General features: G+C 32.9%; 1 protein-coding gene and 1 long non-coding RNA gene across 2 annotated transcripts in view; one reads left to right on the plus strand and one right to left on the minus strand.

Moving 5' to 3' along the window:
* Window positions 1–12,700, plus strand: part of LOC127710082 (uncharacterized) — a 467,780-nt gene that overhangs the window by 186,166 nt on the left and 268,914 nt on the right. Inside the window, exon 28 of the mRNA XM_052215826.1 lies at window positions 7,733–7,882. Coding sequence (XP_052071786.1) covers window positions 7,733–7,882 — 150 coding nt within the window. The remainder of the gene's footprint in view (window positions 1–7,732; window positions 7,883–12,700) is intronic.
* Window positions 1–12,700, minus strand: part of LOC127710106 (uncharacterized) — a 137,278-nt gene that overhangs the window by 100,955 nt on the left and 23,623 nt on the right. The gene's annotated exons all lie outside the window — the stretch shown is intronic.

Consider the following 12,700-nt stretch of genomic DNA (forward strand, 5'->3'; position numbering starts at 1 on the left):
CAAAACCTACATGTATACTCCATAGTAAGCTATAAACGACCACGAAATGACAAATGTAAAACAATAAAACTAAAGCAGCCTGATTAATGTACAAAGCAATTATGAAAATTAATTATGATATACATGTATATACAGCAACAATCAACAATCACCAAATTACTGGGTCCTCACTATGGACAGGTGCATACAAAATGTGGCGGGTTAAACATGTTAGCTGGCACAAAACTCCCCTAATATGGGACAGTGTATGTGCATAATCTCAGACATTGAATCTTTAAAAAATAAATTGGAAATAACTTTCAAAAGTGGTAGGATTGGATAGCAGAAACATTACGTTACAAACATTATTTGATACTTGAGAAATAGCTGAGATAAATATTTTCACCAATTCTTCCACAATATTCATCTTAACATCTGCCAAGTTTGCCTTTGGTTTTATAATTAACTGCCTATAGTGCCCTTGGTGCTTTGATTTAGTAATGATCACAGGTTCATAAAACAAATCAAATGAAATATAGCGGGAGTCCCTCTGGATCAGCCCCACCCCCTCCTGTTTGAGAACTTGTAAACGGTTGAGATCCCCACCCCTAAACCATATATATTCTTGTATGGGACAATAAAACAACTTAATTGAAATATAGGGGGAGTCCCTGGGTGTCACCCCACCCCGTCCTGTTTTGAGAACTTGTAAACGGTCGAGATCCCCACCCCGAAACCATATATGTTCTTGTACGGGACTATAAAACAAGTCAAATGAATAAAAGGCGAGTCCCCTGGGGTCACTCCCACCCCCTTCCTGTTTAAGAACTTGTAAACGGTCAAGATCCCCACCCATAAACCACATATATTCTTGTATGGGACAATAAAACAAATCAAATGAAATATAGAGGAAGTCCTCAGGGGTCACCCCACCCCCCTTCTTTTTGAAAACTTGTAAACGGTCGAGATCCCCACCCCTAAACCATGTATATTCTTGTATGGGACAATAAAACAAATCAAATGAAATATAGGAGGAGTCCCTGGGTGTCACCCCCACCCCATCCTGTTTTGAGAACTTTTAAACGGTCAAGATCCCCACCCCGAAACCATACATATTCTTGTATGGGACAATAAAACAAATCAAATGAAATAAAAGGCGAATCCCCTTGGGTCATTCCCACTCCCTTCCTGGGAATGACTAATTATTGGAGCTTTGTTTGGGAGACTTCATAACAGCATCATGTTAGTTGACCGTTATGGAATAACTGTTTCACAGATGATATCAGATATGTTCCTTATGTCGTAACTACAATACCCTTCCCTTTTCACAAATGTGACCTACCGAATTAGACCAATTACCGGATTTGTAATAACATAAGCAACATGACGGGTGCCACATGTGGAGCAGGATCTGCTTACCCTTCGGGAGCACCTGAGAAATCACCCCTAGTTTTTGGTGGGGTTCGTGTTGCTTAGTCTTTAGTTTTCTTTGTTGTGTCATCTGTACTATTATTTGTCTATTTGTCTTCTTATTTTTGGCCATGGCGTTGTCAGTTTGTTTTTCGATCTATGAGTTTGACTGTCCCTCTGGTATCTTTCGTCCCTCTTTTACAATTATTTCTTGTATTAAGTAATTTTTTTTTAAAGTCAGAAAAAAAGTTTAACACCCAATCTACACATTTACAACCTATTTGAAATATTACACATCTACCGTTGCAAACTTTCCACAAGTGCTATCCAGCACTTTGATTTCTTGAAATTTTGATAGAAGGTCAATTTGAATGTGTACTTTTGAAATATGCAAAGAAAATTTTACCTTCATGACTTACTTTTGAGATATTTTGGTTCGAAATTTGCATATTTGAAGGAAAATCCTGAAATTTCATGAAATTTCATGATTAAGGACTTTTAAGGAAAGTACCAATACTTTGAACGAACAGTCATAATTTAACAGGGTTTTTGTCTCGCTTGATGGAGTCAAAAAGCGAGACATAGGTATGCTGTTTCTGGCGGCAGCGTCAACAATGTATTAGTATGTGATTAGGTCTAGTTCATGGTGAACCACTAGTGGTAGGTCAATGATATTTGGTATGTAGTTGAATTAGCATTGGCACATCTCATTACCATGGAGATTATTTGGCCCCGCCCCCTCAGTCAAGGTCTATTGACTTTGAAACTTTTCATAGTTAACATGTATTAGTTTGTGATTAGGTCAATTTATGGGGAACCACAATTGGTAGGTCAATGATATTTGGTACGCAGTTGTACCATAAGCATTGGCATATCTCATTTCCATGGAGATTATTTGGCTCCGCCCCTTAAGTCATGGTCTATAGACTTTGAAAATTTTGCTAAGTTAACATGTATTAGTTTGTGATTAGGTCAGTTCAAGGGGAACCATTAGTGGTAGGCCAATGTTAATTGGTGTTCAGTTGTATTATCATTAGCACATCTCATTTCCATGGAGATTATATGGCCCCGCCCCATCATTCATGCAGGGATGTCATTATGTTTTGAAGTTCTAGGAGAATTAAGGTAAGTTACAGGAGAAAAGTTAGACTCGCAAAGGGAGTCTCCCGCCTCGTATACGGCCTGGGGTCTGGGGCCCGCTCAAGGGCGCCAGAAGTTATGGGGGTAAATGGTGTTAAAATATGCATTCTAGCTTTCTCCTGGCACCTAATTTCATAATTTGAAAACTTTATTTTTGTACTTTTTTTCTCATATTTTAAGAAATTTTTCAAGATAAAGACCCTTTTTTTTCTACTAATTTTACTTATATTGTGGCAGTTTTTCAGGCACTATATCTCCACCATATGTATTAAGATTTTATTTCTTTAATGCAATTTAACAAAAGAACAAACAGTTGACAAAATGTTGTTATAAATTTGATATGGTGATGAAAATGATTCTGAGGTTTGACATTCCAAATTTACAAATCTGAGCTCTCTTCCTTTTTATTATTGTCGAGCCTTCGACTTTAGTCGAAAAAGCGAGACATAGCGATCCTACATTCCGTCGTCGTCGGCGGCGTCGGCAGCGTCCACAAATATTCACTCTGTGGTTAAAGTTTTATAAATTTTAATAACTTTCTTAAACTAACCTGGATTTCTACCAAACTTGGACAGAAGCTTGTTTATGATCATAAGATAGTATCCAGAAGTAAATTTTGTAAAAATAAAATTCCATTTTTTCCGTATTTTACTTATAAATGGACTTAGTTTTTCTGCCGGGAAATATTACATTCACTCTGTGGTTAAAGTTTTTAAAATTTTAATAACTTTCTTAAACTATCCTGGGTTTCTACCAAACTTGGACAGAAGCTTGTTTATGATCATAAGCTAGTATCTAGAAGGAAATTTTGTTAAAAAATAAATCCATTTTTTCCGTATTTTACTTTTAAATGGACTTAGATTTTCTGCCAGGAAACAACACATTCACTCTGTGGTTAAAGTTTTTAAAATTTTAATAACTTTCTTATACTATTTTGGATTTGTACCAAACTTGGACAGAAGCTTGTTTATGATCAAATGCTAGTATCTAGAAGGAAATTTTTGTTTTCTTCCAGTTAACATTACATTCAGTCTGCAGTTAAAGTTTTTAAACATTTATTAGATTCATAAGTTATCCTGGATTTTTACCAAACTTGGACAGAAGCTTCTTACAATCAAAAGATAGTATCAAGAGGAATATTTTTATTGATTTACTTCCTCATTTTTGTTGAGCCTGCGATTAACAGAAAAAGTAGGCGAGACACTGGGTTCTGCGGAACCCTTACGAATTTTAATGCAATGCATGCAGTTTATGGCTGAATATTTCAAATATTTAGTATGTGACACAACTTCCAAGTGAAACTAGATTTTCATGCAAAATTTGCCATCATTGATTCAATTATATTTCTTGAGAACACTGTCAATGGACAATTAATTATCATAATTAATAATCATCACAAACATCAAAATTATTTTCATCATCAACATCATCATCATCATCATTATCATACTGGAAATCATCAACTATCCCATCTCCACTTACCACCTTTTGAGCAAACTTAGTCAACTGTAACACACAAACAGCCTTGTCATATTCCAACTGAACTAAGTCCAGATTAGATGTTTCCGCTGTTTGTGTGCTACAGCTGACTACAGCTACTGGATAATCCAGGGTTCACCACAGAATGAAAATCAAGGCTAGGGGAGAAAGTTCATCAAATCAGAGATTTTGTGTTGCGTTGTGAATCGTTCCTTGAGCATTAATTATTAATTATATGCCTTACATGTATTTGTCATATATAGCTAATTTGAAAAGGGGGGTCTAACACATTTTGTAGTTGGTCCTATATATTAGTTGTCAACACTCATAGGAACATATCAAACAGGTTTCAGGAATCCACATATAATATTGCTTTTCATGTGATATTGTATAATTCTATTATTTTAAAGAGTTTTCTAACAAATTTTATCTAAATTGTCTTATGGAAAACAACATGGTAAAAAAGATAAAGAAATTAATAATAAAAATAACATTTAGTCACATATAATTTTAAAGTCATTTCAACCAAATTAAGCCTATCTAGCAGTTTATAAAATCATATTTGTTATATAGAATTTTATTAAATTAACTCCCCTCTTTTCCAATACAATAATGTAATGGAATTATATATATCCAGTTTAACTCTTTTCATACTTTAAATGAGTTTTCAGATAATGAAACTCCTATCTCAGTTGTTGATCTAACTGTCTATAAATAACCTGACAATGTTTGTCAGTTATTTAGGTTTTCCCTAGTATTTTCCCGCCAAAAGAAATCATGTGACATTGTTGTTTTTCAAAAGGAACATGTGGTTAAGGAATTCATTTGTTTTCTGGATTAATGCTTTTATTAATCTAGTTCGGATATAAACATTCCCTTTTAGGTACAGTCAAAAATTTGCATTTATAATATATCCGTGAAAACAGAGCCGGTGCTCCTGAATTCATAGGAGGAAAATAATTATATTTTGTATAACTTCTATTGGAACTCATCACAACATTTGTAACAAAACTCGAAAAAACCTGAGGTTATTCAATCATAAAACAGAAACATGTTGATGAACAGATCTCCGTAGCTCTACAATAAATTGTGTAGCTATCCATATATACGCACTGTACGTTTACGTTGTCATTGTTGATATGAGAAATACTCGATTTTCTCTCATTTATTTTTTTTTGTAAGAGAAAAAGTAACCAGCGGTGACAGCTCGAGTTATCGGAAATTTTCGCTGGTTGCCGGCTTCTAATGACATCCCTGTCATGGTCTATTTACTTTGAAACTTTTGCTTAGTTTACATGTATTAGTTTGTGATTAGATCAGTTTAAGATGAACTGCTAATAATAAGTCAATGATATTTGGTATGCAAATTTATTGGCATTTGCAAGTATCGTTTCCATGGAGATTATATAGCCCCACCCCTGATCATGGTTCATTGACTTTGAAACTTTTACATAGTTTACAAGTTAATGTTTGTGTTTAGGTTTGTTTAAAGGGAATGACTTATAATAAGTCAATGGTATGCAGTTGTATTAGCATTGGCACATCTCATTCCATGAAGATTGTTTAACCATGTACCTTCAGTCATAGTTCATTGACTTTGAATATTTGCATAACTTACATGTTAAAGTTAATTGCTATTTTAATTTCAACATTTGCATTATCAAAATTACAAAAAGGCGAGACATATCTCTGTGATAACAGTTTATTTGTAAAATGTTCCCGTGATCCATGACAACAACATGCTGTAACAAGGTTAAGGTTTAACCCAATAATTATTTCCCGAATTTTTACTACTATAGTGTAATAAAGAAGTTGACAATATTTTTGAGTCTTCACAGAAGTGCCAAAAAAATTCTATTGTTGATTTTTTCTTGAAATTTTGGCGGAGCGTTCTTGAAACAGTACTTGATTGATTGCAAAAGAAAACACTAGGGGTCCGTGTGCTTGTTTTTTCAATAAAAGCTATAAACCTTGATTTTTTAATGGCACACAACCTGTTTGCCAATATGGCCCTAAATTACGTTGAAATAAGTTTTAATCGCAATCACGTTGTGAAATCATTCACAACTAAGCAATCAAGTTCAGGTATAGCCAAGGGGTTTACCCAATGCTATGATATTAATCATTAAATTTATAAAGCTGGTAAATTGTAAAATAGTTTATTAAGATATTTGCTTTTTGAAATGGACGAAACGTGGACAGAAACTTCTTAATCAAGAAATAGCATCTTAAAAAGTATTCCAGTAAATAACTTTGAGAAATGTTTGGAAACAAAAAAGATTAATCTGATAAAAGAATTAATTTGCATCTCTGTCTGACATTAGTCCTATAATTCATGTACCATTAGACTGAACACAGCTTAAACATAGTTATAATTATTTAAAAGGGCCCGACATGACAAAATGTGAAACAGTTCTAAAGTAATTGGGATTATATAAAAATAAGGACATTTGGTGTGATTGCCAATGAGACAACTATCCACCATTGTTCAAATGACGAAGATAAAAGCAATAAAAAGTCACCTTACGGCTTTCAACAATTTAAAAAACCACATTGTATCGATAGGGAAGTGTTGAAGATATTGTCAATATAGTGTAATAATTCTTGAGGTGGGAGAAGTGTGACGGGGTTGCTTGCCTTAGTATATGTAGTCGGTACTTAGCCAGCGGTTTTTGGTTGAGCTAGGGAAGTACTTCTTTTGCTCAGTCAGTTAGCACGCTGCCTTGTAACACAAAGGTCCCGTGTTCGAGTCCAGGAAGAGGCAAGTGATTTTATAATGAAAATCATGCTCTCTGGTTACACATCTAAAGCAAGGTATTGAAATGTGATCGTTCTTATTAGAAACATCCAAAGGGCCAAGTGAGATTTTTTCATCACTTGTTATCCATCGTCTTATTTTCTTATTATAACTTTAATTTAGTTCATATATACATAGCACACAAGTTCCTGGAAGCTTTAAACTCCTACCTAAGAGTCTACTCCCTTATTTGGAAGAAGAAGCCCTTAAATTAGAATTATTTTATAACCCTCTTTTGTGTTTTAGCAAAAACTAAAGAAGATAGAGAGAAACTAAACAGACAAAATGATCAGCAATACAAGATCAATAAAAAAGAGATTTTTGTCATGAATTCTATTCATTCTTAATTGTTGGAGAGAGTCTATCCATTGTTGAATATGCACATAGACCTACAGGAGCAACATTGCCTCTTAAGAGTATCTAGTTAAGTTATCAAATCATGTTAATTTTTCAGATGGAATCAGATAAATGTCTTTCTTTGTCCTACTTTAATATTTTACTGGTATTCTAGGAAAATGTACTATCTTTTCTACACAACAATGTATGTACAAGTATATTGCAAATGAAAAAGAAGTAAGGGCTTATTAGCTCAACTTCAGTATACCTTAAGAAAAATGAGATAAATGACACTATTTCTAGAGAAAAAAACAGTGCACACAAAAAGGTAGGAAAAAATTGTAACCTTTAAAAATGTTGTTGAATCAACTCAGATAACAATAATATTTCTAAATGACTAGTATTCAAATGAATCAAATAACAATGCAGGTAGCTTGGAAATTGTATATATTGCACAGGCCACAGTGTAACATATTTAGAAGTTAATGAAATATTTACAATCTTGCCTTTTGTGGTGACCATGTCTATCATTTTATTTAAATAGTAAAGAAAATAAAAATTGTTCTTATTTGTATTTGGTTTATTTTGCAGTTCCATGTCCTCCAGGATCATATTCTGGAAGTGGTGATGAATGTAATATTTGTCCAGATGGAAAGTTCCAGAGTAACTTTGGTCAGAATGAATGTTTGGACTGCCCTTCAGACAATCCTGTTCCATCGGAGGACAAAACTACATGTTTAGGTGGGTAATTATAAACTGATCCAGATAAACTGCTTACATAAATTAATTTACACAAATGTATCAGGAATGGTACCTCATTTTCATGGTTCATTGGTTAATATTATTTTTTCATGATTATGACTGTTTCTCAGATACTTAATAAGCAAGAGGTCAAGTATTTTTGGTGTCTGGAAATCAATGATTCCATGGTGTACAATGTAGTCTGGAGGGTTCTTCTGATCTTGACCTCATTATCATGTATCATTGATAATGTAAGTCTATATAAAATCTTCATATAATAGACTTTCAACAATCATCATATGTAAAGTAGGCCACACATTTCAAATTCAGCATGTGCACTCTTTGTTTTTTTTTACAAAAAATCTTATCTCAAAACTTGCAAGTATTTTTGTCGAGCCTTCGACTTTTGTCGAAAAAGCGAGACATAGCGATCCTACATTCCGTCGGCGGCGTCCACAAATATTCACTCTGTGGTTAAAGTTTTTGAAATTTTAATAACTTTCTTAAACTATCCTGGATTTCTACCAAACTTGGACAGAAGCTTATTTATGATCATAAGATAGTATCCAGAATTAAATTTTGTAAAAAAAAAAATCCTGTTTTTCCGTATTTTACTTATAAATGGACTTAGTTTTTCTGCCAGGAAACATTACATTCACTCTGTGGTTAAAGTTTTTAAAATTTTAATAACTTTCTCAAACTATCCTGGATTTCTACCAAACTTGGACAGAAGCTTGTTTATGATCATAAGATAGTATCCAGAATTAAATTTTGTTAAAAAAAAAATCCTGTTTTTCCGTATTTTACTTATAAATGGACTTAGTTTTTCTGCCAGTTAACATTACATTCACTCTGTGGTTAAAGTTTTTAAAATTTTAATAACTTTCTTAAACTATCCTGGATTTCTACCAAACTTGGACAGAAGCTTGTTTATGATCATAAGATAGTATCCAGAAGTAAATTTGTAAAAAACAAAATTCCATTTTTTCCGTATTTAACTTATAAATGGACTTAGTTTTTCTGCCAGGAAACATTACATTCACTCTGTGGTTAAAGTTTTTAAAATTTTAATAACTTTCTTAAACTATCCTAGATTTGTACCAAACTTGGTCGGAAGCTTGTTTATGATCAAAAGCTAGTATCTTGAAGGAAATTTAAAAAAATTTTGTACCTGTTTATCCGTATTTTACTTATAAATGGACTTAGTTTTTCTTCCAGTTAACATTACATACAGTCTGCAGTTAAAGATTTAAAACATTTATTAGATTCATAAACTATCCTGGATTTTTACCAAATTGGGACAGAAGCTTCTTACAATCAAAAGATTGTATCGAAAGTAATATTGTTATTATTTTTTTTCCTCATCTTTGTTGAGCCTGCGATTAACAGCAAAAGTAGGCGAGACACTGGGTTCCGCGGAACCCTTACGAATTTTTCTTGTAAGATTTTATGTGATAACAGTCGCTGACATATAAAACTTTAGCACATTGATCCATCTTTTTAAGTTGTTTATCATGATGTTTAAATGTTTTGCAAGTAAAAAATATTCACAATAAATGATTGAGTTTTATCTCAACAATATTCATGATATTGATACTGAATAAAATAAAAAAAAAGTATTAAAACTAAGAACAGGGTTTTTATTAATTTGTTGAGTCGGTCTGTTTGAAAAAAAAAAAAATCTTACAAGAGAGAAATCTGTATTAAATATAGATATATTTCAGCTTACGAACAATATTTTTATGCCTCACCTATGATAGTGGAGGGGCATTATGTTTTTCGGTCAGTGCGTTCATTCGAATGTTCGTCCTTTTGTCCGTCCGTCCCTCTGTCCCGCTTCAGGTTAAAGTTTTGGTCAAGTTAGTTTTTGATGACTTTGACGTACAGTCAACTTGAAACTTAGTACACATGTTCCCTATGATATGATCTTTCTAGTTTTAATGCCAAATTAGAGTTTTGACCCCAATTTCACGGTCCACTGAACATAGAAAATGATAGTGCGAGTGGGGCATCCGTGTACTAGGGACACATTCTTGTTGGTATGCTATTTTGACATTTTTTAAATTTTAGTTCCAAAAATTATTGATCAGCTGTTGTCAACATACAATTTAAAAATTAGGAGATGTGATATGATTGCCAATGAGACATCTATCCACCTGAGTTCAAATGAAGTGGATGTAAGCAATTATAGGCAACCATACTGCCTTCAACGATGAGAATAACCCAAACCATATAGTCTGCTGTAAAAAGCCCTGGCACAAAAAATATGAGACAATTCAATTGAGATAACTAACGGCAGAATTTGTAACAAAACAGTTTACAAAAAGACAAAATTGACAAACATAAACCAACGACAACCACTGAACTACAGGCTCCTGACTTTGGACAGGCACATATAGAGTATTGCGGGTTTAAACTATTTTGCGAGTGCCATATATCTAAGACTAAAATATCAATTAGGACACATCCATCATCCAATGGATTTAGTGTAAAGACTTCACTAACAGTCAAGAGAAAAACATGACCTTGTGCAATGCTAAAATATAGGTATCAACAGATTGTAGTACTGTGAATGTGCATATGTGTACCACAATAATATTTAGTATGGTTTTAATTTACTGATAACAAAATCAATATTTATACCAATAAAAACATTATTCAAAGATCTAATTACAGTGTTGAATTGATAACCTTTAAGGATAAGTTTATTTAAAGGATTGATAAGTTTAACCGTATTGTATTCAAATTTCCTAGCGTGGTAAACAACATTCCCGTAAAAATCAGGATGCACAATTCCGTTAAAAATAAGGTACAGCCAAATTTGTAAACCATATTTTTGTATCTTTGGAAGAATTCAGTAAATGTTTTAAGTAATTTGTGGTAAAGAGATCCCTGACTTAATAATTTGCCAGTAATACATAGATTACGCTGATTGATATCCAAAACATCACTACAGACACGGGCATAACTAATGAGTTGTGATATATAAACACCGTAAGACGGTGCCAAATGAACATCACCATCCAAAAAAGGAAAATTAACAATAGGGAAAGAAAAATCTTCCTTTTTGTCGTAAATTTTTGTGTCTAGTTTCTTGTGTAAAACTAAAATTTCTAAATCTAGAAAAGGACAGTTATTGCTGTTAATAATTCATTTATTTGAAGTAAGTTCCTTAGGGTAAATGGCAGTATATTCAGAAAATTACTTAGTTTGGCCATAAACTGTAAATTCATAACAGTACAGGAACAAGTCTACTATTGAAGGGGCACAATTGGTGCCCATAGAAATTCCTACAACCTGTCGATAAACTTTATTGCGGAAACATACAAATGTTGTTGAGGAGTAAATTTACTGCATTAATCATGTCATCACATCCCAGTAAGTATATGCATGCCATCGTCATATAATTTTGTAAAAAGGGGGGTATGTCCACGGATAAAGAGGAAAATAAATAGCCATTTCACGAACAAGGAAAAAACAGCTACATGTTGTTTTTTTATAAACTTTCCGGAAACATGGTAAATAATGAGCCTCAAGCACAAAAACATGAGAAATTAAAATTGCAAATACATCGGACATAAATAACACTTTACCATTCGTCTCAAAAATGGTGATGACTCATCCACTGGAAAGACAAGGATATCGGTTTCATCCTTTGTCATGCAACCCCGTTTTTGATATCCATAAATGGACAAACTTTTTTTTTTAATCTATGAAGATTCCAAATTAATTGTGAATATCTCTTTGATACTTTTAACTTGATGTCTTTCACGTTTGGACGGGTCCATTTCATATATGAGAGAAAAAATCTTGCAGAATTATGACAAAAAAAGAAAACAAACTTATTGTAATTGGATTTTAACACAGTTTTAGATCCACAAAAATATTTGTGCAAACAACATTTGATTGTCTATTTTTAGAAATGCAAACTACAGATTATTATTTAGATTTTTATTTGTTAAGAACATAATTGGTAATTATTTCTGTTAATGTTTAAAGCATTTGATTTCATGAAAATGCTACGAAGCAGATATTTTTATTTATATTTCAGGGATAATGTATTTGTTAGGGTCAGTGGGAATAAAAAAGAATGAAATGAATGAAATGTCAATTTTTTTTTCTTATAAAAATTGGAAAAATAGGGTTGGTGGATCCGTAGCCCGACAGATTAAAAAACCCTTGTCTACCAATGAACAAAAGCATTTTGTTTACATATGCCCAAGTGAGCATGTGTTCAAAGGTTTGAAACTTAATTATACATCTGAAAACACTCAAAATAAATACATAAGTTAAAGCAGTACTAGTAGTCCTATGTTTTACTCCAGTAGTCTCAGCTAAACCAGAAGACTGGAAAAACTACTTGACTTAAGGATGCTTGACAAAAAGTACCAGGATTTCACATATTCTGTCTCTTTATCCCTGTCGAGTCAACATGTAGTATTATAAACTGTGTTATTTTTCAAACAAATGTAAACTAGATTATTATTATTATGTATGATTTTTAAGTCAAAAGTTCAAAGTCAAGGTAACAGCAGTAATTAAGAGACTACAATTTGTGCATTTTTGTTTTGTTTCCTACCATTTTACAGAAATTGACAGCAGACTTTATTTTCTTCATAGTCTGTAGCAAGTCAGGAAGGAGCCTGCAATTCAGTGGTTGTATATCATATATGTTTTCTTGTTCATTATTTTGTACATAAATCAGGCCGCTAGTTTTCTCGTTTGAATTGTTTTACATTTGTCATTTTGGGGCCTTTTATAGCTGACTGTGCAGTATGGGTTTTGCTAATTGTTGAAGGCTGTAATGACCTTGTTAGG

Source organism: Mytilus californianus, unplaced genomic scaffold, assembly GCF_021869535.1.
Source record: "Mytilus californianus isolate M0D057914Y unplaced genomic scaffold, xbMytCali1.0.p SCAF_7, whole genome shotgun sequence".
Lineage (NCBI taxonomy): Eukaryota > Metazoa > Mollusca > Bivalvia > Mytilida > Mytilidae > Mytilus > Mytilus californianus.